Source organism: Corythoichthys intestinalis, chromosome 19 (genome assembly GCF_030265065.1).
Source record: "Corythoichthys intestinalis isolate RoL2023-P3 chromosome 19, ASM3026506v1, whole genome shotgun sequence".
Classification (NCBI taxonomy): domain Eukaryota; kingdom Metazoa; phylum Chordata; class Actinopteri; order Syngnathiformes; family Syngnathidae; genus Corythoichthys; species Corythoichthys intestinalis.
The window spans coordinates 13,065,078-13,089,849 of NC_080413.1; the positions used below are offsets into that span (position 1 = coordinate 13,065,078).

Here is a 24,772-nt window from a genome sequence, read left to right on the forward strand (position 1 = left end):
CCACTAGTTTATTTTTGATTGAAAATTTTACAAATTTTATTAAAACAAAAACATTAAGAGGGGTTTTAATATAAAATTTCTATAACTTGTACTAACATTTATCTTTTAAGAACTACAAGTCTTTCTATCCATGGATCGCTTTAAACGAATGTTAATAATGTTAATGCCATCTTGTTATAATAAACAAATACAGTCCTTATGTACCGTATGTTGAATGTATATATCCATCTTGTGTCTTATCTTTCCATTCCAACAATAATTTACAGAAAAATATGGCATATTTTATAGATGGTTTGAATTGCGATTAATTGCGATTAATTACGATTAATTAATTTTTAAGCTGTAATTAACTCGATTAAAAATTTTAATCGTTTGACAGCCCTATAAAAAACACATAGCAAAAGTATTTGGGATTTATTTTAGCGAGAGTTAATAGAAGGCTTACAAAATCTTTTGAGTCTTGTTACAAAAACTTTTTGTTACATGTGCACATCCAATTGAGTGACGTGACGTCATTGATTTCATGGTCTCCATGACAACAAATGCTGCGTTCAAGCTGAAGGAAGACCGCGAGCATTACAGATGGATTTGACAGCACTGTGCAGCAAACGTGCATCTATCTTCTTCTTCTACCTCTAACATGAATTCCTCTCCACAACCGCCTGCGGATGACCACTACCGATCTACACTTTCACCTACTATGGACATTGGTGCTGGAATATACCTGCTGTTTATAAGTAAGTTAATTTTACTTCAGCTTTGGTGTTTTTAGACACTTGGGAACAAACTCCTGTTCGTGGCTTGTTTACCTTCCTTAACTCACTTAGACTAAAATAACCAATCAATTCATGTCTTTTTAGTGGCGTTGACCATCATTGGCAACTAAATGAAGAAAATATGAGCCAGAGACTCACAGCGTGCTTCTTTTGAATATTAATAAGAAATGTATTAAAAAGCCCTAAGGTATCAATAATGAAAGAGCAATATAGTGTAGAAATGTGAAAAACACTTTGTGAATTTAATACGCGAGCATACATACATGATACAAAGCAGTTGTGTAAAAGGGGACAAAAGACAGGGGGTCTGGTGCAGATTATAGACTGGACTTTGAGGCTTATGTAGTGATCTTATCTGTTCAAAACATGCTAATTACATTACATCCATGTAATAAATCTGTTTAAAGGGGAGACTACTTTGTCATAAGTGTGTTTTGAATGGGCATTATTGCCAGACATTTCATTTTCACACTGTGGGACGAGCGTAGGCAAACATTAAATTCACATGCGCAATATGATTATCAAACCTGGAATGGTCTGATTTTGTGTTCTTGAAAGGCAGGCAAAGGGGGGGGGGGCTGTGTTGCGCAAGCAAAATAAAGGCGGCAAGGGGATTTTAGAAATGTCAATAAAAAAATATCGCAATATATCAACAAATCAGCAATGCAGTTTAAGAGGTGTGTCAAACTCCTGGTCTGTGGACCGCATCTGGTCCCTGGAACTATTTGATAAACAGCGTGAAACTGGCCTACAATGCAATTATAGAACACTGTAAAAGGTGTAATAGCGATTCTCAAAAACAATTACTCAATATTTGGACATGTCACCAGAAACTACAGTGACATCAAATTCAATGCCAAACAAACTCTTAGTCATCAAATAACTATCCAAAAACTGCCAATGCCAAGGTTACTCTTTATTACATTTTGTCAATACCAGAGGTGCAGGAGAGACTGATGCTGCTTTGTTTTGATTTTAAAGATTAGACATTATGTTATGATGTAAAGATTTCACAAGCGATGTCTTGTGGTAGTTAGCGGAAAATGCGCGTGTCATCGGTACAACATCAGGATCGCAGCATATAACGAAACATTAGCATTTTTTGTTTTTAAAAACAATACATGTATAGATGGATGGATGTTTGACTGTGGATACTAAAGAACAGGAAAAAGGTAGAATCTTACTTGGTTGTTGGTGAAACTGATTCTGTGCATCACATTATATATATAGTAAATACAGTATATGGCGGAAAACACTCAGTCGACTTGAGGTGCATACAATTACTCAGGCAAAAATACAAGTATCGAAGAAAAAGAGTCAAGTACAAAAGTAAAAATATAAATGTAATATACGTATATGGCGGGAAACACTCAGGTGACTTGAAGTTCCGCTCTGAGACCCCCAATTTGGCCAATTTTCAAAATTGTCCGGTATGGACATGTTATACATCATTGGAAAGCTTAAAATCTCAATTTTCTGGGAAATTTTCAGAAAAATTTTGAACGGTGGGGCATTTAAAAAAAAAATAAAAAATTTAAACAGCGAAACCCTATCTGGAGGTGAGAGCACGCGAGATCAGAATTAAAGACGCCATGACTTTAACAAGATATTATCGCGTATTTACCTTGTTTTGATCCAAAAACTCCATGTACAGTGGGGAAAATAAGTATTTAGTCAACCACCAATTGTGCTCTCCTACTTGAAAAAGATTAGAGAGGCCTGTAGTTTTCAACATGGGTAAACCTCAACCATGAGAGACAGAATGTCAGGAAAAAAAAAACTGAAAATCACATTGTTTGATTTTTAAACAATTTATTTCCAAATTAGAGTGGAAAATAAGTATTTGGTCAGCTACAAACAAGCAAGATTTCTGGCTGTCAAAGAGGTATAACTTCTTCTAACAAGGTCTAACGAGGCTCCACTCGTTACCTGTATTAATGGCACCTGTTTTAACTCATTATCAGTATAAAAGGCACCTGTCCACAATCTCAGTCAGTCACACTCCAAACTCCGCTATGGCCCAGACCAAAGAGCTGTCGAAGGACACCAGAGACAAAATTGTAGACCTGCACCAGGCTGGGAAGACTCAATCTGCAATAGGTAAAACGCTTGGTGTAAAGAAATCAACTGTGGGAGAAATTATTAGAAAATGGAAGACATACAAGACCACGTATAATCTTCCTCGATCTGGGGCTCCATGCAAGATCTCACCCCGTGGCGTCAAAATCATAACAAGAACGGTGAGCAAAAATCCCAGAACCACACGGAGGGACCTCGTGAATGACCTACAGAGAGCTGGGACCACAGTAACAAAGGCTACTATCAGTAACACAATGCGCCGCCAGGGACTCAAATCCTGCACTGCCAGATGTGTCCCCCTGCTGAAGAAAGTACACGTCCAGGCCCGTCTCCGGTTCGCTAGAGAACATTTGGATGATCCAGAAGAGGACTGGGAGAATGTGTTACGGTCCGATGAAACCAAAATAGAACTTTTTGGTAGAAACACAGCTTCTCATGTTTTGAGGAGAAAGAATACTGAATTGCATCCGAAGAACACCATACCCACTGTAAAGCATGGGGGTGGAAACATCATGCTTTGGGGCTGTTTTTCTGCAAAGGGACCAGGACGACTGATCAAAGAATGAATGGGACCATGTATCGAGAAATTTTGTGTGAAAATCTCCTTCCATCAGCAAGGGCATTGAAGATGGGACATGGCTGGGTCTTTCAACATGACAATGATCCCAAACACACAGCTAGGGCAACAATGGAGTGGCTTCGTATGAAGCATTTCGAGGTCCTGGAGTGGCCTATCCAGTCTCCAGATCTCAACCCCATAGAAAATCTGTGGAGGGAGTTGAAAGTCCATGTTGCCCAACGACAGCCCAAAAACTCACTGCTCTAGAGGAGATCTGCATGGAGGAATGGGCCAAAATACCAGCAACAGTGTATGAAAAGCTTGTGAAGAATTACAGAAAATGTTGGGCCTCCGTTATTGCCAACAAAGGGTACATAACAAAGTATTGACATGAACTTTTGGTATTGACCAAATACTTATTTTCCACCTTGATTTCCAAATAAATTCTTTAAAAATCAAATTGATTTTCTGTTTTTTTTTTCCACATTCTGTCTCTCATGGTTGAGGTTTACTCATGTTGACAATTACAGGCCTCTCTAATATTTTCAAGTGGGAGAACTTGCACAATTAGTGGTTGACAAAATACTTATTTGCCCCACTGTATATTTCTATTGTATATGTATCTGTAGTTGTGTAATAGTAGGCTCTTATAGCTAATATAGATACATACACCAAGTGTTGCCTTCATTATAAGGCTTACAGCAGGGGCGTTACCTGTGGGTCAGTGAAAACTGGATGTAGTACTAACGGCAGTCTGGGCACCGCTTATGGTATCCCATTCATGTAGTACTGATGTCTTCTAAGTTTTAACCTTTGCGTTGTTACCTCCTCTTTCACCTTTAAAAAAAAAAAAAAATGAAATGTTGGTTTTGTCACATATTTTTGATTTTTTTTTTAATCAAAGTTTTCACCAGTGTCCACCTGGCTGTTGAGTTGTATGAAGCATTCTGAGGGGATCAAAGTAGGGCTCAGTGTCGACGGGACAAAGAATGACTGCTAGGGGGCGCTAAATAGTGTATTTGGAATTTGTCTTTATACGGTATCAAAGATTGCACCTGTCTTGACCTGCCTGCATTAGAATGAGTTTTGAAGCATTCTAAGGGGGTCAAATTGAGCTCAAAGGAGCTGCGGAACAAGAATAACTATAATAATAAAAACCGAGGAACCACAATAGGTTACCTAAAAAAATATTGTCACCTGCATGTCCATACTGTTCAGTTATGGATGTGTTCTAAGACAAATAAAATCAAATCAACTTTAATTTGTTTGGACCAAATCACAACAACACTTATGTCAAGGAGACAACAAAACATGTTTTAAGGTGCAGTAGCCCTACCTCGGATTTCGACTTAGTTGAGCATTGTAGCTTTTTTTTTTTTTTTTAGCCCACCCCCCCAGGTAAGACTAATGCCCACCCACACCTGGCATCCTGGTAACACCACTGGCTTAGAGTATATAGGGCTTTTTCTTTGCGGCTGGAGACATATCGTTTTGGGTGGGATTTTTTTTTGGTCCAACATTTTGGGTTGCCGACCCCTGCCTAAAGTGAATCAGCCAAAAGGGAAGGCTGGCTGGACGCAAGATACACAAAAAACAAACTACATTCACTTCATAAAAACACAAAAATTGAGGTGACAGAACTTTTGACTCTCAATTCAAAGCTGAAAACCATTTTCAGAAATTACGTCTAATTCACCTGAGCCATAGTGCAATGAACAGCACTGAAAGCCTCTGTGAAGGAGGTCCATATAGCTCATTTGTGTGTTACCAACACTCCAGTAGACACAAATAAACACTGATTCACAGACAAGACAATTAGCCGGTGGGTGGACACTTGTCTTGAAATAAATGGTATTCTTGTGTATACTTTAAACCCGACACAGAGTAATCAGAATGTTTCTATTCATTTATTAGTGAAAGGGGCCTATTTTTTTTCACAACACGATCTAACACACTGAAAACAAACAGCAAAACCCATAATGCGACAGCAGAAATCTACATGTGACTCAACTGCTGTGTACCGAGCCCCATTTTGCAAATACTTGAGAATTAGACATTTGCTGTCGTATTCATTGATTACGCGCAGTTTGCCGACCTTGCATTGGTCTGTCATTTTGTTTTTACTGTGCATTAGGTTGGTGTTCTATTTTGTGAAAACCTGTCTGTTTACAAAGACTTCCAAGTTACATGCTAGCTAATGCACACTCAATTAAAAAGCTCCTTCTTCAAACAAAGTTAAGTGCCTCTGAACAATCCCTTTACAACAGAAGCTCAACACACATCATCACATTTGATTCGCCTCACTGAAGGTCTCTTTCTTGGGCTCGATTTTAGTGACTAGCGCAAATGGCGGCGATGTGGCTCTGCGTGAGGAAACGTTTAAGATCTGATGCATGTAATTTGGCTGACAAGTACATTTATCAAGAGGCATGAACCCTTCACACCCAATGACAGCTGCCTCTGGCGTTCCCTTTAAAATTCATGCACTGAGACATCTCAGTACGTAAGTAGTAAAAACGATAAGTGGATATGCTCATTATTTCATTGGACGTTACGTACATTTAAATATTCAGATCCTATTCAGGACTTATAATGGTGTATTTTCTGTTATTACGCCTTAATAACTATAGTATCGATGGTCTTCAATGTTGTTAATTCTTTTGATTGTAAATCATTTTTATGCCAAACTCAATGCTGCTGTTTTGGCTTGACAACTGAGCATCTATAGTGTACGTTGCGTTCTTTAATACATCGATATTGACAGAATAAAGAAACGTGACTGGTTTGATGTATTAAAGGGTGCTTAGAGCCTTGGGAAGATTAGAAGACGAAGCAAAGATTGCAATTTTGTAAATGTAGCTCTGGAGGAGAATCCCTGCAGAGCTGAACAACGACTGCCTACCTTCAGAGAATGTCAATGAAAAACCCAACAGGAAAAATTTGTTTTCATTTCTTATTCCTAAAGTGTGGATTTTTTTCAATCTATGGTCATGTAGTGCAGCTCAACATGAAACCATTACTACAATTCATTCTTGGTTAAAGTGGTATGAAAAGTATCTGAACCTTTTGGAATTTCTCACATTTCTGCATTAAACCACCATCAAATGTGATCTAATCTTTGTCAAAATCACACTGATGAAAAAACTGCTTTAACTAAAAGCACACAAACATTTATAGGTTTTCATATTTTAATGAAACTAGTATGCTAACACGGACAGGAAGGAGAAAAATAAGTGAACCGTCACATTTAATATTTTGTGCCACCCCCCCTTTGGTAGCAATAACTTCAACCAGACGCTTACTGCAGCTGCAGATCAGTCTGGCACATCGATCAGGAGTAACATTGGCCCATTTTTGTCTACAAAACTGCTGTAGTTCAGTCAGATTCCTGGGATGTCTGGCATGAATCGCTGTCTTTAGGTCATGCCACATCATCTCAATGGGGTTCAAGTCTGGACTTTGACTTGACTGGCCACTCCAGAACGTGTATTTTGTTCTTCGGAAACCAATCTGAAGTTGATTTACTTCTGTGTTTTGGATCATTTGTCTTGTTGCAGCATCCATCGTCTTTTTAGCTTCAACTGTCTGATAGACAGCCTCAGGTTTTCCTGCAAAACATCCTGATCAACTGTTGAATTCATTCTTCCATTAATGAATGCAAGTTGTCCAGGCCCTGAGGCAGCAAAACAACCCCAAATTATTTTCCCTCCACCATGCTTCACGGGTGGGGATGAGGTATTGATATTGGTGAGCTGTTCCATTTTTCCTTCACACGTGATGTTGTGTGTTACTCTCAAACAACTTTGGTTTCATCTGTCCACAAAATATTTTTCAGAAACTTCTGTGGTGTGTCCATGCGCCTTTTTGCGAACATTAAACAAGCAACAATTTTTTTTTTTTTAGACAGCAGTGGCCTCCTCCGTGGAATCCTCCCATGAACACCATTCTTGGCCATTGTTTTACATATAGTTGATGTGTGCAGAGATATTGGACTGTGCCAGTAATTTCTGTAAGTCTTTAACAGACACTCTAAGGCTGTTTTGTACCTCTCTGAGAATTCTGCGCTGAACTCTTGGGATCATCTTTGGTGGACGGCCACTCCTTGGAAGAGAAGCCAAAGTGCCAAACTCTCTCCATTTGTAGACAACTTCTCTGATAGTTGATTGATGAACATCTAAACTTTTAGTGATGGTTTTGTATCCTTTCTCAGCTTTATACAAATCAACAATCCTTGATTGCAGGTCTTCAGACAACTCTTTTGACCGAGACATGATGCACATCAGACAAATGCTTCACATCAAGACAATTCTTACCTGGTGTGTGTTTTATAGAGGGCAGGGCAGCTTTAAACCACTCATCAGTGGTTGGGCACACACTTGACTTAAGATGTTTTGTAAAACTTGGTTTCAATTGCTGTTTAAGTCTCCTTAGGCAGAGGGTTCACTTACTTATTTTCCCCCTTCTGTCATTGTTTGCATGCTATCCTCATTAAAATATGAAATCCTATAAATATTTGTGTATTATTAGTTAAAGCAGACACTGTATTTTCATCTGTGTGGTTTTGACAAAGATCAGATCACATTTGATGGCGAATTTATGCAGAAATGTGAGAAATTCCAAATGGTTCAGATACTTTTTCATACCACTGTATGTATAGGAAATACATATGTAGCTATGAGGGTTGGCAGAGAGAACCATTCGAACAGACTAGTAAAGTGCTTCCATTAGAATTAGTAAAATGATTCATTATCATAGGCCTATATTATTTAATTTTGGCAATCTTTTATTTTCATACTCAGTGCTCATTAATTATACATTTCTGTAATCTCAATGATTGATGGAGTTGATTTAATCAAACTGAAATAGAATAGCCTTTATTGTGATACAATTTGGTATGATACAAAAAAGGGTAGGTGGACACATATAGTATAGAAATTGTGAAATAACTAAAAGTGAAAATAATGATATACTATATCAAATCAAATACAAAAAGTCCCAGAGTAAGTTCTCTGAATTGTAAACACTTTGGTGTATTGCACCTGTTACAAGCTTATGGGAGTAGCCAACAGGTATGTGTAAATATCAAATGCGAGTGATGTGCTTACGAGTTTGTGAACTTGAATAATGTTGTGAAGAGTCTAGTGGCTTGTATTTTTTTATATTTACTGGCTGCGATCAATGGCTGGTGCGTGTGTTTTTGGCTCTTGGGAAAAAGCTCTCCTTGAGTCTGTTTGTGTGGCTTTTGAATGAACTGAACTCCCACACTCGCAATTATTTGTTTCAAGCGTGTGCTTTCCAGGGGGAGTGGGATGTCCTTGTTAGTTCTTTTCGCTCTGCAGAGGCACAATAACTAAAAAATCACTATAATTTCTAACTTTGTTGAGTGGGCAGAGGGCAATCGGTGATCTTTTGAGCTTTGTGTGACGAAAATGAGCTATTCACAAGATTAAATGCCCTTGCACTTGTGTTGTCAAGTCACAGCTCCTTGTCAAGATATTCTCATTGTGTTCCCTGAGGCAAATGCAGATTGCACATTTAAGACTATTTATAGCAATATCATTACAGAGATCCCTCGCCAATTCCTGCTTCGAAATCTGCGTGGTTTTTTGGGGGGGGCCGTTTACATGGTGACGCTGCGACACCAAGACGCAACAATTGTGTTGCGGAAAGACGCAAACTTTTGATTCCGGCCTTCTAAGTAGAACGATTCGATTGCGGGGATTGTAACCTTTGTTTTCAAAAAATATTAAAGACACATTTTGAAAACTTCCAGAATATATGACTGGAATTTATTAGCCAATTGAAATTGCAATATTAGAACAGAAATTATATTAAACTAAACAAAAAATACAACCTTGTTAATCATGTCTTAACTATCCAGGAATGCAAAAAAAAAAATAAACATTTGCCTTAAAGTGATCCTCTAACTTAAATACATGTTAGGCTCTAATAAACCACAATTGTTCTGTTGTACTAAAATATGTTGTCAGAAACACATAAAATGTTAAATCAAAGGCAATATTTTATAATATTTAGTCCATATTTTGACCGTTAGTTGGCGCCATGGTTTGCGGGCTCGCAGTGATGACATCATTGGGATCTTTCCAAATGTGTAGCGTGTTCAACAATTGCTTATTGCTGCCGAAACTCGCGAAGTAAAATGCCACAATGTGCTGCTATAGATGCAATTTCCAGTCAAATGGAAACAAGGGGAGTGAAGTGAGTGGCCAAGGTGGAATTATTATTTTTAGTGAATAAATGTGCATAAGTGGAAGCTTCTCCCACTTTTTGGTCGCTGTATGCACGTATCCTACCCACCACGCGTTACAACTGGTGCCCGAACATTTTTCCTGGATCCTCAGCCAAGTGAGGGATCCGTCTATTTTCTGGATCCGACGGTCCCACCGCGTCTGCAATATTGGTTTCGGATCTGTTCATTTTTTTGATTCGTCGGTCTCACAGCGGCTTTTCGGATCAGTCCATTTTGTGGAATCGACAGCCTGATCTCGGCTGCAACATTGCCATGGGATCGGTCTAATTCCTGGATCTTCGAGTGAGTAAAAAACGCGGATTTGGATTAATATTGCTATCTTTTTTTGTTGACTATTCTTCATGGGAGTTTTCCCCAAATCATACTAAATAATTAAAGCACTATGGCACGCTACAGTGACGACAGTGACTCTGACGTGGACCCAGAGGCGTCGCATCCCATTAGGCAAACCAGGCAATTGCCTAGGGCCCCCAGCCAGCAGGGGCCCCAGGAGACCCAACAGATATAGCACACGCAGCTTTACTGCTGCGACAGTGCGAGTGAAAGCCTTGTGTCTGAGTTCCCTGAAGGGGCCCCTTCACTCGCTCTACACCCCCTCCTCCCTCACATGACTCAGAGAGTGTGAGCGGCGATTTGGCTTTTTTTAAATTGGCGTATATCCAAAATGAAGAGAAGTAATCCTTCTGGAAGCGACAAAAGAAAAAAAAAAAGCAGAAGAGGAGAAAAGGAAGCAAGACAGCGGTGAGTGTACAATGTTACCGTAGTTTTATGTCCTAATGTAGTAGAAGTAGAAGACACTTTGTCTTAAAAAGCGCTCTATAAGACCGAGGCGTTATTATACTTTTATTAAATATGCTATGGCTCCAAGTCCAACTGTCCCCCTTACTTGCACATGCTCGAAGGGCCCCATGTTGCTTGTTGCCTGGGGCCCCCAGGGACCCTTGCAATGCCTCTGCGTGGACCTTACAACAATGTTGGAGTTCGTCAGGGAACACGTGTTTGCGTACTGCTGAGCTCCCGAGTGAAGAGTGGTCAAGGTGGAAATATTATTTTTTGTGAATAAATGTGCAGAAGTGGAAGCTTCTCCCCCTTTTGATACTTTTATACACGTATCCTAGCTACCACGCGTTACAATGTACAAGACATGGATTACACAAGGTGTGCTCTTTGGCCTGCACTCTATGTAAAGCACACGACAGCTCTGGATGCTAACAATCTACATAATTATATTGGGATAAGTTTGAAAACGCAATATGCTTACCTTGAATATCTGCTAATAAAACCGGAGTTCCCAACCGGAGTTCCAGAGTTGCACTCTCGCATCACCAGTTTTGCCCAACTTTTGTTTTATCAGGTATTTGCTGCACGCATTTTTCCCTGAAGCTCGTCTTGTGAACGACCGACAGTGCTGTCCTGCTCTTCACTTTTCAGATCTGGTTCAAATAGGAAGGGTAGAACTGACGACATGTTGGGAAAGCTAACGAGTGACACGCTGGAATTTCAGCAACGGGACCGGTGACGTCACGCACTGCGATGTAACCAGAATGGCGATGGGAAAGCTAACGAGTGACACGCTGGAATTTCGGCAAACTTTATTAAAACAAAAACATTAAGAGGGGTTTTAATATCAAATTATTATAACTCATACTAACATTCATCTTTTAAGAATTACTTGTCCTAAAAATAGAGGATCCCTTTAAGAGCACTCAGAATTGTCTATTTAAATAAATTAAATATCACCAAAAAAACTTTATTCGGGGAATAATAAAAAATAAAATAAAAATGGAGCCTTCCTTCAGGTAAAACACAACTGTTTTGTCCACAAGCACAGCCAAACTCAACAAAAACTGAAAGCTCATTTGGGCTGCTTTAAGACCAGACAAATAAAATAACAATGAAAACTGGGGAGAAGGGGGTAAACCTTGGATTTTTACAGTTTAATTAACGTTAACAGTAGAAAACATACTGGAGGATATTTCTCTCAACGCAGCTTCCTCCTCATGTTTGATAAATTTACACAGATTAATTTTATGCCAACTCTGATGCAGGTCGGACTTTCAGTAGCAAAATTAGTGGTGTATTCCCCACCTCCACAACTTTTACGACATCTTTTCAAGTCATCAGCCAATCAAACGTGCGTTTGAGCGGGAAAAAAATGGACTGGCACATTCAGCAAGTGAAAACGGGTCAATGTAAATCTGAACATAATGAAAATAGTTCACTTAATAATGGTAGGGTCTATTTTATCCTTATAACATATGGGAAGACAATCTAAATTAACTATATAACTGGAGTCATTATATAATGCAAATACTGTTGCTTTGAAGGGAATGGGTACCATTCTCGCACACACCATTTAATTGTTTGCATTTGTCTAACACATTCATCTAACTATAGTTTAGGCAGACTTCACTCCATGCCCTTGAACACAGTAAAGTGAATCACCTTATCGGGGCACATGAGGGGGAAATGGAAAAACTGGTACCGTTTCTTGTAGGCACCCTCTAACTGTTTGCATTACTCGAACACACGTAATATAATTAATCACGGAATAGTATCATTTCTCATATTTACGGTAGGACTGAACTCCTCTAAACACACCTAATATAAAATAAATAGCACACCATAGTTCAATGAAAAGAAGCAGAAAACCCCATGCCATCTTATCATAGAAGCCCAACGTGTGCGTCACGAGCAAGATTGACGCACCAAACTCTTGCAATCAGTTCTGCAAGGACAAAGAGAAGCGCGCTTTGTCCTAAAACAAGTAGAGCCAGCCCGGATAATAAAGTTGATAGCGGGCGCTTGGGACGTCAAGACCAGCGTCGGTCGCTGTGGCAACCACGTCCCATCCACGGACGAACCTAACCGCCCAAAACCGGCCACAGAGGGATGGTCCCGAAACAACACGCAGCCACACCTTCGGCCCAGCCTACTCCACCACGGACTTAAAAAACACTGGACACTGAGATAACACAGATTTTGCTGCTTGGAGACTTTTCTACGTAGCCTTGTTTTGGATTTAATATTGTTCCTCCGTCGTCTGTTTTTCCCTTGTTTTTTGACCACTGTCGACGAATAAATTGTCAACCTGCTTTCGGTGAGTCTTCAAACTTTTGGAACATGGAGTCAGTACAAAGGGTTAACATAAGAGGTGAACGCGCGGAATATCCGCCTCCCCGGTTGGCGCACGGAAGCGTTAAGCAGTGGAGCTTCATTCGGCTTTTGACGTTTTCCATGCGGCTTGGCTGGGGGGGCGAATTCCAACACTTAAAAGTTGGTGGGCACCCTAAAAAGTAGGTAGTATTATGTCCCTCCCATCCCTATGCAAACCTTGGTGAGACAATGAGGCACAGGTGGGCGACACGAGAGGAAGCAGGTGGGGGAATACGCAAGAAGCGAGCACAACAGGTGAAATCAATGGGCAATCACAGGGACAAGTCACACTAGGAGGAAACAAACAAACCCAAACACGACTCAACAATAATAATAGAATAATTAAAGGTTGACTGTCTAACCCTGTCAGATTTTAATCTTTGTTACAATTCCCTTTTTTCAAAACCTCCTTGTCCTTACTCGTATTGAGAATTTGAAGTGTTTCGGAATTTTTTAACTTAACATTTAACTGTTGTTGCTAATAAAATTAAATATTTGCGGCGAGGTAATTGTGTTCAAGTGAATGACACAGTCAAAACAAACTTATTAGTCTTACCCTGACCTCTATGTGTATCCCAGCCTTGTTTTCCATCGCAGGCAACCTGCTGGTTCTGGTGATGGCCTTCAATCGTTCTTCTCGCATGAAGCCTCCTGAGCTTCTGAGCGTCAACCTGGCGATGACGGACCTTGGGGCGGCAGTCACCATGTACCCATTGGCCGTGGCCTCGGCCTGGAGCCACCGCTTCCTTGGAGGGGACGCTGCCTGCCTCTATTACGGACTGGCCGGCTTCTTCTTTGGCGTGGCCAGCATTATGAACCTCACACTCTTGGCCATTGTGCGATTTGTGGTCTCCCTGGACCTGCAGTCACCCAGTAAGTAGCCTGTCGTGCAGCCTGTATTCAGTGAAACTTATGGCAGGATAGGCAAAACCAGTCCAGACCAAAATGCGACCCGGAAACAGATGAAGTATGAAGTGAGAGTTATTGCTCACAGGCCAGATGTTGGATGGCTGGCGAGGGTGTTGAGTCAGTGAATGGCTGTGGCGGGTGGCTTCGTTTGGACCGGAGGCTTGGCTAGGTGGGTGTCCTGAAGGCAAAGGAAGAATTAGTCAAGCGTTCAACAACGAGAGTCAAAACTGCAGACTTAGGCTACGTCTACACTAGGACGAATAATGGCCTTAAACGTGTAATTAGTTGGACTATACGCCATGCGGCTACACTAATATGCCTTTTATCCGGATTAGTTGTTAGACGGCTAATGTAGGCAGGGAATATTACACGCCGCTTAATACGGACTGCTGTCTCCGTACAACAATCAGATACTAAGGAAGTGACGTGATGCAGTCGCCATTTTCAGTGCGGCATGGCGACATCGTAAACAATAGAGGCGGACGATCACGACGTGGAATTCCTGCCCTTTTCTTTTCCACACATTTTTCTTGAACCTTCAAACTACGTCACAGTAATATGCTTCAATTCAGTGCCCATTTGTGGTTCTCTCATCGCAGATGACGGGAAGATGAGCGTTTTTTTTTTTTTTTTTTTTTTTTTTTTTTTAACAGAGTTTGTCTCCCGCGTTGTCTCCAATCAGCCAGCTGCAGGGCTGGCCCCTCCCAACTCAATGCCGACCGAACAAGAGTATATAAAAATGCGTAGAAGAAAATTCAACCCCGAAAAGTGACCTGCGTGGCAACTCCAGTCAAAGAGGCGCGCGATCAGTTTTTTTCTATGACATTTCTGCCTGTCAAAACTGTCGCCACTTCTAGGATCGCCACTGTTATGCACAAGCACTCCTGGTTGCGGCTTCCAGGAAATATACGCAGCGCCACACCATATGCTTATATTTGTTATTTAACATCCCAAGTAACGATATCAGGCTTATTTCAAACACAACTCGGCGACTGCTCATAAAAGTCGAGCGAGCTCTCCATTCACTCTCGCTCCTGCCTGATGCGTTCAATTGAGTTCACGAAAAAAAAAAAAAAACTGATCACAAATAATGACAGTCTAGAAGGTGTAGTAATTTCGAACTTTGCCGCCGGCGAGTAATGAGCTTCCGGTTCAGAGGTAAACCGCGCGAGCGATGACGTAACATATGAGGCTGCTCCTTTCCATGCGTAGTTTGCGCAAATGCAGGCGTACTTTGCAGAAACAGGGCGGGGGCTTAACACTAGAAGTCCGAGAGAGTTCTGATACTCCTACTAGTCCCAAACAATGGCCAATATGGCCTCTCCCCCGGAAAACCCAGAGGTGGCCAAAATGACCCAAGTGCTTTTGAATTGGCAAGTCGTTGTCGGACAGACAACAGCCGTTCATATGGAAATGCAACCACTAGACATACATTGACTTCAGACACAATGACCACAATCCATACTCCATGCCCCTGATTCAGTCCTTCTAAACTATGGACACAATTCCTACTTTACACTCAAATTGCCATTCTAAAACGCTTTTTCTTCTTCTTCAAAACAACGTACACATTTGGGCCATTCTTTCTGTCGTTGTGTGTGGAGTATAGGAGAAGTGAATTAAAAAATGTGTAAAAAGTGTCAAACTTCATAAATGTAATTAAATAAATGTAGCTTGACTTGAAATGATACAAACTATCACGAGTCACGGAGGAGAGGCCAAATCGGCCATTGCTAGGGAATATTAGGAGTGTTTGTCTTGAGAAAGGCCAATTCGGCCTCTGCTGGGTTTTCTAGTGTTAAACACACCTTAAAGTGCATATGACAGGATAAAAAGTCTTAAATACCATTATTATGTGAAGTAGAATCATATTTTGAGACGATTCGACTATGTACAACAATTTGGCAAAGTGCAGATGACGAGAAATTAGTTTTTTAAATCTGCCGTTCAGCCACGCCTACCATTATAGGGCTCTAGCGTCCCCAACAGGAGGATGACGTCGGCAGGGTCATGGTTTCATCCAATTTAGAATTCAGCCCATTGAGGGGGAATTATTCAGAACGAGGAAAATGCGACGAAGAGAGCTGCAAAATATCATTGTTTCAGTCTCTCTATTCAAATATTTTTACAGGATATTTTTTTATTGAAGTATTTTTCCCCAATTGCTAAATAAATGGGGACAAATAACGGTCTTGTGCTAAATGGAATATGAAATAATAAAAATGCATTTATTAAGTACGACATGGCAAAATTACTCCATAAATGGTCAAAACTGTCGACTTCACCTTCACCTGTCGCACTTTCCGAACGATATTTTATGCCACTGCAGTTAGTCAGGGTTTTGTCATTTCCCTGCCTCGGCTTTGGAGAATGTAAACAAAGAGGCGTGACAGCTAACCGACCTACTAACCCGAATCGAGTGACATCTCAAAGTCTTATTTTCGCTTTTCAAAGTGAAAAATCACACAAAACTAGCCCGGATCACATGACACGGCAGCAGAGTTGGCGATTGTCTTCACTGTTTGGCAACCCGCCCGGCGGCAAGCAAGTTACAGCTCATTCCCCTGCTATGGACAGGAGAGCTCGCCAGGGAAGCAGCTAGAGAGTGCCGCCGGACAAACCGGACAACGTCAGAGGAGCGTGTAGCTGCCACTAGTCAACACGAAAATGGCGTAAAATAATGCTTTACTACACGGCGAAGACAAACAGAGAGGCAGTTGTTGTGCAGCTAACATGGCAGGATGTGTCTGAAGAGATCTTTTCTACATGTCCATCCATGATCAAATGTAAGTAAATAGTCCTTTATTTAAAGAAAGTTTGTAGTGTTTACTTTGTAATCGCTGTATTCGCGGCCATTTTTAACATGAAGTTGCCATTTCTGATGGGGCTAAAAATTTGACAGAACACCGGGCAAACGAAGAAAGCAATAAGCAGGTTTATAAAGGGGGTGTGCAAACAAGCCGCCGGTCGTCAGCAGAGAAGCATTTTCGGTGGACAATCAGCCACAAAATGCAAGCCACTTCCATATTAAAACTTGTGCCATGATCACAGTATTTAACAAAAAATAAGATGTTTACTCACTTCCTCGGAAGTCCAATTGTCCCACAGTAGTAGGGCTTGTTTTGGCAGTGAACAGGAACCTTTTGAAGCCCAAAAAGGCTCACATGCCTCTCCCTGGTGCAGCAACAATTTTCTGCAGCCGTTTGGCTGGCGTGATACGAAAAAGAAATGAATTAATCAGCAAAATCAGCTGAATCTGCAGACCATCTGTATGCTATAAAGCAATGCTGCATTGTGAGATGCTGACCTGGGTGACGTCACATTCAAATTTGTCCCAAACCCGAGACTGAAGCCGGAAGTCACTCATTTTCATGGCGCCGGATTCAAAATTTGAAGATATAAAACGATCGCTTCCACACACATCCAAGTGGTCCATTTCATTCAGGAGCATAAAACACCGCGTGTAATATGAAATAAACATGCTTTTTGGTGTCATACGCACTTTAAACGTAAGTGTTGACAGGTATAAAAATAGTCGGCAAAATACCCTGGAGAAAATTATCTGTCCTAGTGTAGATATAGCCTTAGTTATCCAATGTACCAAGGTTGACTGGCAGAATCATCTGGCACCTGCTTGCTGCTCAGGCCGCTCCTTAAACGCAGTGGTGATTGCTGATGCTATGCAGGTGCACTCCCAGGTCTGCCATACCCAGCCTGCCAAGTTAGAACTGATTCCACATGTCAACAGGAAGTGTTACAACAATAAAAGTCAGGGTAGAGGAGGGTGTGGGCAAGGACCACCACAGATACCCCACTATATCAGTTCTGCAGAACTGAGGATGTAGTTGTTTTCAGAAATAACCAATCGGATTTGTTTAAATGGCAGTCAATGCACACCTGCGACCAGTAGCGGACTTGGCAATTTTGGGGCCTAAGGCGAACATATCCAGGGGCCCTCTTCATGGGTCAGGGGTTAAAAAGGTGAGAAGGGTGTAAAGGAATTATGTTCCGGTACACAAGGGCTGTCCTAAACGACAAATTTTCTCCTGATTAGTCAGTCAGTAGTTAGTTTTACGATTAGTCGACTAAACTAATAATTTTCTTTTTTTTTTACTAATTTAGCAATTCAATTTTTTTGACACCTACTGATTCACAAAACCATTTTGGAACACTTAAATTCAATTAAATTAAATTAAAGTACAAATAATCATGTAAATAACAAATAATCACAAATAAACAATGAGGTTAAATGCTGATAGCATTTACTCGTGCAAAAGAATGGAAAGTAAACAGATTCAGAACACTGACTTTGCCCTTCCAACATTATTCAAAACAATTCTTTAAAAAAATTCTAGCATTATTATTATAGTATACTACTATATATAACAGTAGTATAATAATTATAATAATTATTCATTGCCAATCTTATTTGTCATAAAGAGTGTCATTTAAAAGCTATTCTTAGTGTAGAATCTGTATTCTGTAGTATTTACTCAACATATTATAATATCAATTCTGAAGTATGTGGGATTAACTCACGAAATCGTTATTTATATGACGAACATGACGTGCTTTTATTTTTGAAATGTTCACCGGAAGTACGTTCGCTAAACCGCAAACCGAAAGCTTTACACTCCTTAAAAAAATATTTTTCGTCATTGCTTTAATTTTTTTTTTCGTTAGCACATGCTGTTAACCAGCTGTTGAGTGTTATTGTATGACTGATTGGAACTGTACTGCATTGTTTCGCCACAGGGTGTGCTGTCGTGTATTTTATGTTTGGTGTGAAGAAGAAGAAGAAGAAAAAGTTAAAAGAGGCATTAGCAGCCTGTTCTCAACTTCTCCCTCACTGCACTTTGGCTCTCATGGAGAGCACGTTCGCTCATGTGTTCAAAATAAACGATAGCCGACGTGCAAAGTAGCAAGTGAGCTATAAAAATAGGGAGCTTAGTAGTGTGAAAAATGCGGGAGAGCTAAGTGAAGCTAACGAACAGCTAAGCGATGCTAAACGGAGCTAAGCGAAGCTAAACAGTGCTAAATGAGGCTAAGCGACTGATACTCAGTCCGTCGTCGTGGAACACTCCATTATAGTGCATGTGTGGTGGGTGGAGATAATATATAAATGCAGCATTCAAATGGCTTTCTTTTTTGTCTTGTTATTTGCTTGTTTGTTGTTGCTGGCATAATTATACATGACGAATAGTTGAAGGTGCTGCTGGCTCCGGTGGCCCAAGCGCTTGCTCGTTGGAGCAAGGGCAGCTGGTTGGGGGCCCCCTACTGGTTGGGGGCCTAAGGTGATCGCCTACTTCGCCTGAATAGTAGATCTGCCTATGCCTGCGACCGCGACCAATATACTGGACTGTCTCAGAAAATTAGAATACACAATATTCTAATTTTCTGAGACAGTCCTGTATATTGTTCTATGTAAAGGACGTCAGCCAAGGTCGGCCCCCCACATTTTTACCACGCCAAATCTGGTCCCCTTTGCAAAAAGTTTGGACACCCCTGCTTTAAATGGTGGATTAATGTACAGGACTGTCTCAGAAAATTAGAATATTGTGTATTCTAATTTTCTGAGACAGTCCAGTAGTACCTTTTTAGCATTAGTCCATTTTGTGCAAACGCTTCTCTTAATTCCGCCACCTTGACTCAGGCCTCAGTTACGGCTGAAGAAAAAACAGGCCTAAAGCAAGATGCTGCCACTTCAAAAGTCATCTGGTAATAGATTCCTCATCAATTTTCAGAGAAGCATCCCGTTTTTTGTCACGCCTCAGTGAGACCACTTTTTTTTTTTCTCCACTTGATGATGGCCTTCATCGTGTCGCACAGAACGTTTTATGTCTTGGGAAATCTTTTGCACCTTTCTCCTGACTGACACCTTGAACAATGAGTGCTTTGACCCTGGAACGTCTCTGTGGACAATGGCTTGTGTTGTATGATTTGTCTATAAAAATGTCAGGGAAAGACTGCCGGAACATTCTAACTTTATTCAGGAAACTTTAAATGGTTAGCAGATGTGTGCCGACATGATTTAAATGTGATAAAATACTTACTACGCCTTACTGTATTTTAATCAATGGTGGTATAAAAATGAGGCAACTGTTTCATTTTTGATCTTGTTTGGATGGACAAGTATATACAGTACATTGTGATTAAGCATGGGCTGGTATCTGGGATCAGATTCTATCACAATATTGCAATTACAGCTCTAAAATGTATTGAAAAAAAGACATATCTATGATATAAAGCAATTTTTGAAAATAGGCTAAAATGATTCCTTCCCCAGTTTTTTGCCTTTTTGGGTTAGTGTTGTTACTAGGGTTGCCAATCTCCCCTTGAAAAACGGAATTGTCCGGTATTCAGAAACAAAAGTATGCGTATCTTATTGAGCTTTCAAGGGATGCGCGTTGTCCCTTATTATTATCAAACATGAAAATAGTGTCTTGTTTATTGAAATAACGAATACTGGTATGATGCTTTACAAGAATATGTAGGGAAACACATTTCTCCTGCCTATCCTGCTGTTTGACCAATGAGGTGACGGAACAATGACAGTACAAAATCCCACTCATCTCATTGGTCGAGGTACTGTCGCAAACGGAAGACAACATAAGAGTGTGGGAGATGAGAGGTCTGAGTGAAGCTAGAGTAAATAGCATGTTCAAAATGATGATCACTTGTTTTCTTGTTCTTCTCTGTGTACAGTATTTCAACTAATTGTATTATATTTTTGTGTTCTTAATTCAAATTCATTATATTTGGAGTGATTATTTACGAAACTGTTATTGCTGAGGGGACTTTGAACGCACCTAAATTGTAAAAAAAATAATTAAAAAAAAAAGTTTGTTTGCACTTTTTAAGTTTTAATTCTAGTATATTTTGTATTAAAAATACATTTGCTGATTATTGTTTTTCTATGTGATTGTATAACTCAAATATGTACCGAATTAATTCCGTTTTGAAAATTATTACAATATAATTTAAAAATAATAATAATAAATTCACATCCCCAAAAAAATAATTAAAGGGTGACGGTTATCGGGCCGGCCAACTCTACCAATGAGGTGTCCCTTTTTTATTTTCCATTGAGTTGGCAACCTTAGTTCTTACTGTAGTAGTCTGCCTTCAATTTATTTTTAAGTGTAATTCCACTCTCTACCACATAATGGTGTCAGGAGAATAGCGTACAGCATGTAACACGTCACCTTTGCTCATTAATATTCATGACGTTAGCAACTGTTGCTGGGGGGGTCAAACTTGTGTTTGTCCCTCATGCTAGATGCATGTAAATAGTGCCCGAACGAGATGTTTACTGAGCTAAACCTACCAATTCTGTTCGAAAATGATGTCCCTGGTGCCAAATTCACAGGTGAAAATGTGGACGAACATACAAATGTTCAGTTAAAGAGATGGCTTGAGTGTCGAGGGCTGAAAAACACAGGGAAAAGAAACGACATTTTAATCTATCCTTACCACCTGTCTTACTGATATATTATATCCTCTGGTTGTCTTACGTCTCTGACCGTTCTTGGGGGTAATTTATATTGCTGTTTTTGTGTAGTGATCGCAAATGCTACTCAGTGACAGCCAATGAACTCCTCTAAGATTTGTTATCAATGAAAAAAAAGATTTCTATTAATTTATTTACACTTCCCCCTTACTAAAGTTGTTTCTTTACAACAGAAAAGGTAACAACAGTGGCAGTCTGATAGCATTCCAATTTTTTTTCAGGTCATTCATTGTCAGACAGAACCAGCATGGCAAAACGCCACGCTACAAAAATATCAGAATGGCTTACCTCTTCAGGGCAGGCAATGGATCAGCATTGTCATCTGTAGGACCATGCCCCCAACAAATTTTTTACTGCATATGAAGGTGAATGGCTTCACCTTGCTGCCGTTAAACTGGTCTTTTGGACGTCCGCACAAGTTGATCCATTGTTCACATTATTTCCTCTCAGATTTTGGCTTTGGGAAACGTATGAAGAAAACATCCATCATATATCGTAATGCCTAGTCGTTTCAACAAGTTCCATAGCAGCAGTTTACTCGGCATGTTCTTTTTTTGAAAGACTACCTGCAGAAAACAGCAGTACTAGCATGGGTTGTATACAAGCGTGCTTCTACGTTGACCCCCCTCGGTTTACAATGGTGACGTCACGAAGCCCCGCGGTCTAAAAATAGCATTCGTGCGGTACACTATCACACCGAAGCTGTAAATTTAATCTAGGAAGAGTATTTTATCTCAGCCACAGTAAACAATTATTTTTGGCAAACATTTTACAATGTACATATTTGGTCATGATCAAGGATGTACAGTATATTGTGAGGTTATAGGTTTTTATAGTTTAGAAAAAAAGTATAACATAGTATTTGTACAGTTGTACAGTATATCACAGATTGCACTTATTGCTAGCATGGTCTGGAACGTCACGTTCTTGATGGAGGGCGGATTATTATTCCATAACTTCAAATTGGTGACCGGCCCATATTCTAATTATGATATTCTATTGTAACAAATTTTATAAGAAATATCTCAGTCGACGTACAAGCATATCTATATGGTAAATCGTCATATTCTCTTGCAATACACCAAATCTCAAATTCAACTAGAAATACTGCAACGTATTACTCCCGCTCCTAATACAGGATCCACAAATGTGTTTTTTTTCTCTAGCTAAGGATGCTTCACTTGACAAATTCTTGTTCTACATCTGCATATTTTCAGGGAGTTAAAATCAATAAACATATATGGATGTGATGTTATCCAGAAAACAAGGTGAGCTGGCGTCAGGTGAAGATTCTGTGTTTGTGGTCTTGGCTGTACGCTCTCTGCTGGGCTCTCCTGCCCGTCCTGGGTTGGGGTCGCTATGGTCCCGAGCCTTTCGGGCTGTCCTGCTCTCTGGCGTGGGGCCATCTGAGACGCGAGGATTCCTCCTTCGTTGTGGCCATGTTCTCCTTCAACTTGGCTCTGCCCGCCGCTGTCATCATGGGCTGCTACTTCAGCATCGCCATCAAACTCTACTTCGCCTACAGGAAGTCGCTGGGACACGGGCGACGTGTGCCCAATGTGCTCAAGCTACACCGCAGGTTGCTTACGGTCAGTATCGTCTGGAACGTTGATGGATCAGTGGTTTACTGTAAGGTCTTGCAATTTTTGGCCAGAGTCTCACACCTGTTCTTCCCCTGTTCTGCAGATGGCGGTGCTGATCAGTGTGAGCTTCATCGTGTGCTGGTCTCCATACAGCATGGTGAGCTTGTGGTCCGCCTTAGGTCCCGGGGACCCCATCCCGCCTCAACTCAGCCTATTGCCCTGTATCTTCGCCAAGAGTTCCACAGTCTGCAATCCTGTCATCTACTACATTTTCAGCCAGAGCTTCAAAAGCGAGGTCAAGCAACTGGTGCGGTGCCAGCCTAAATTAAAGCCATGTTGTGGCAGCAAGGACGGCGAGGGTACTGGAGGGGGAGACGGAGGAGGAGGGTCTCCATCAGGATCCAAAGGAGCGGCAGCGACTACATTGGTTTGAAGAGAAACTAAGAACCGGACACCACCAGAAACCAGCGCGGACTGTTGGCCCAACTGATTACGAAACAACATCAATCACTGGAGTACTCAACTATTTTTGGCTAAGGCTTTGAAGCCAAATGCAAATGAACTGGACAATCGAGAACAAATTCCAGTCGGCCACTGACCCTTGCACTCTTGCTGACACACTGCAATGGAAAAACAGCGCCATCTGGTGTACTTTCAAATGTGACAATGAGCCGATGACGTCAATGGTACTTCTTCCAACAAGTTTCATGGGAGCCCAACAATTTTTGCACCATGGACATATTTTAATGCACCGACATAAGAAGAACAATTGCATACAAGTATTAAAAGAACAATTCACCATTATGCTGAATGTTGTTGTAATTTAGACCCTTGTGTATGTTCGTCTTCAGCTGTGTTACGTTGCAAATTTGTTGAAAACCAATACATTCTTGTTTATCAATCTTACAACAGTGAAAAGTGAACGGCAAAATATATCTTCAAATAGAAGAAGCTTGGAATTAACATGATGACGTGATGTCTGTTATAAATCAATTTCATTGATCATTTCGTGAAAATAATAGAAGCCGTCTGTTCATTTTTGTTAATATTACTTTTTGGATGTTTCCTTGAAAATATATTCTGGTCTGAAAGTTAACTATTGCCACAAATGTTTGTATATCTATCTACAAAATTTGAGTGCTATCCTTTAAACTCTTATGACGTTTTGTGGTAATATCGATGGTAATAAGATTTTTATTTTGTTCATTAGGTCCTGAAACATACATCTTTACTGGCATTATGATCCCACCAAGGTGCTTTGGAAGTATTTTTTCCATTTTCTTTGTAAGAGTCACAAAATACAGTAAAAAAAAAAAAAAAAAAAATGCCCATATGATACAACTTCTAATTACCAGCTTACAGTGTTTAATTTCTAAATCATAAGGTGCTGGAACACAAAGTACTTATGACAGCGCAGGGATGACGAGACGGGCAAAGGTCCTGGAACCAATGCAGAAAATGGTGCTGATAACAACACGCAAATGCCCACCTGTCATGCTGTGGGACTTACAAGCCTCAATTTCAGATAATATCCATGGTATACATTTGGGCAAATAAGTATTTAGTCAACCACCAATTGTGCAAGTTCTCCTACTTGAAAAGATTAGAGAGGCCTGTAATTGTCAACATGGGTAAACCTCAACCATGAGACAGAATGTGGAGAAGAAGAAAAAAAAACAGAAAATCACATTGTTTGATTTTTAAATAATGTATTTCCAAATTAGAGTGGAAAATAAGTATTTGGTCAACTACAAACAAGATTTCTGGCTGTCAAAAGAGGTCTAACTTCTTCTAACAAGGTCTAACAAGGCTCCATTCGTTACCTGTATTAATGGCACCTGTTTTAACTCATTATCGGTATAAAAGACACAACCTCAGTCAGTCACACTCCAAACTCCACTATGGCCAAGACCAAAGAGCTGTCAAAGG

At 40.4% G+C, this 24,772-nt stretch overlaps 1 protein-coding gene across 2 annotated transcripts; it reads left to right on the top strand.

Annotated features, from left to right (window-relative positions):
* The first annotated feature begins 615 nt into the window (after nucleotides 1-615).
* On the top strand, nucleotides 616-24,448 carry LOC130908013 (opsin-5-like). 2 transcript variants are annotated; one of them, XM_057823599.1, is made up of 4 exons: nucleotides 616-737; nucleotides 13,421-13,714; nucleotides 22,521-22,849; nucleotides 22,947-24,448. In XM_057823599.1, the coding sequence occupies exons 1-4, from the start codon at nucleotides 641-643 to the stop codon at nucleotides 23,274-23,276; spliced, it is 1,050 nt and encodes a 349-aa protein (XP_057679582.1). In that variant the 5' UTR covers nucleotides 616-640; the 3' UTR covers nucleotides 23,277-24,448. The 2 variants fall into 2 exon arrangements, with proteins under 2 accessions (XP_057679582.1, XP_057679583.1); XM_057823600.1 differs by having other exon boundaries at nucleotides 642-737; nucleotides 13,439-13,714.
* Nucleotides 24,449-24,772: the final 324 nt, after the last annotated feature.

What these genes read in the sequence shown, in the direction of transcription:
- LOC130908013 (XM_057823599.1), top strand. Translation starts at nt 641, where the DNA reads ATGAATTCCTCTCCACAACCGCCTGCGGATGACCACTACCGATCTACA. An exon ending in AATATACCTGCTGTTTATAA is followed by an intron (nt 738 to 13,420) that starts GTAAGTTAATTT and finishes TGTGTATCCCAG; the next exon opens with CCTTGTTTTCCATCGCAGGC. An exon ending in TACACCGCAGGTTGCTTACG is followed by an intron (nt 22,850 to 22,946) that starts GTCAGTATCGTC and finishes CCTGTTCTGCAG; the next exon opens with ATGGCGGTGCTGATCAGTGT.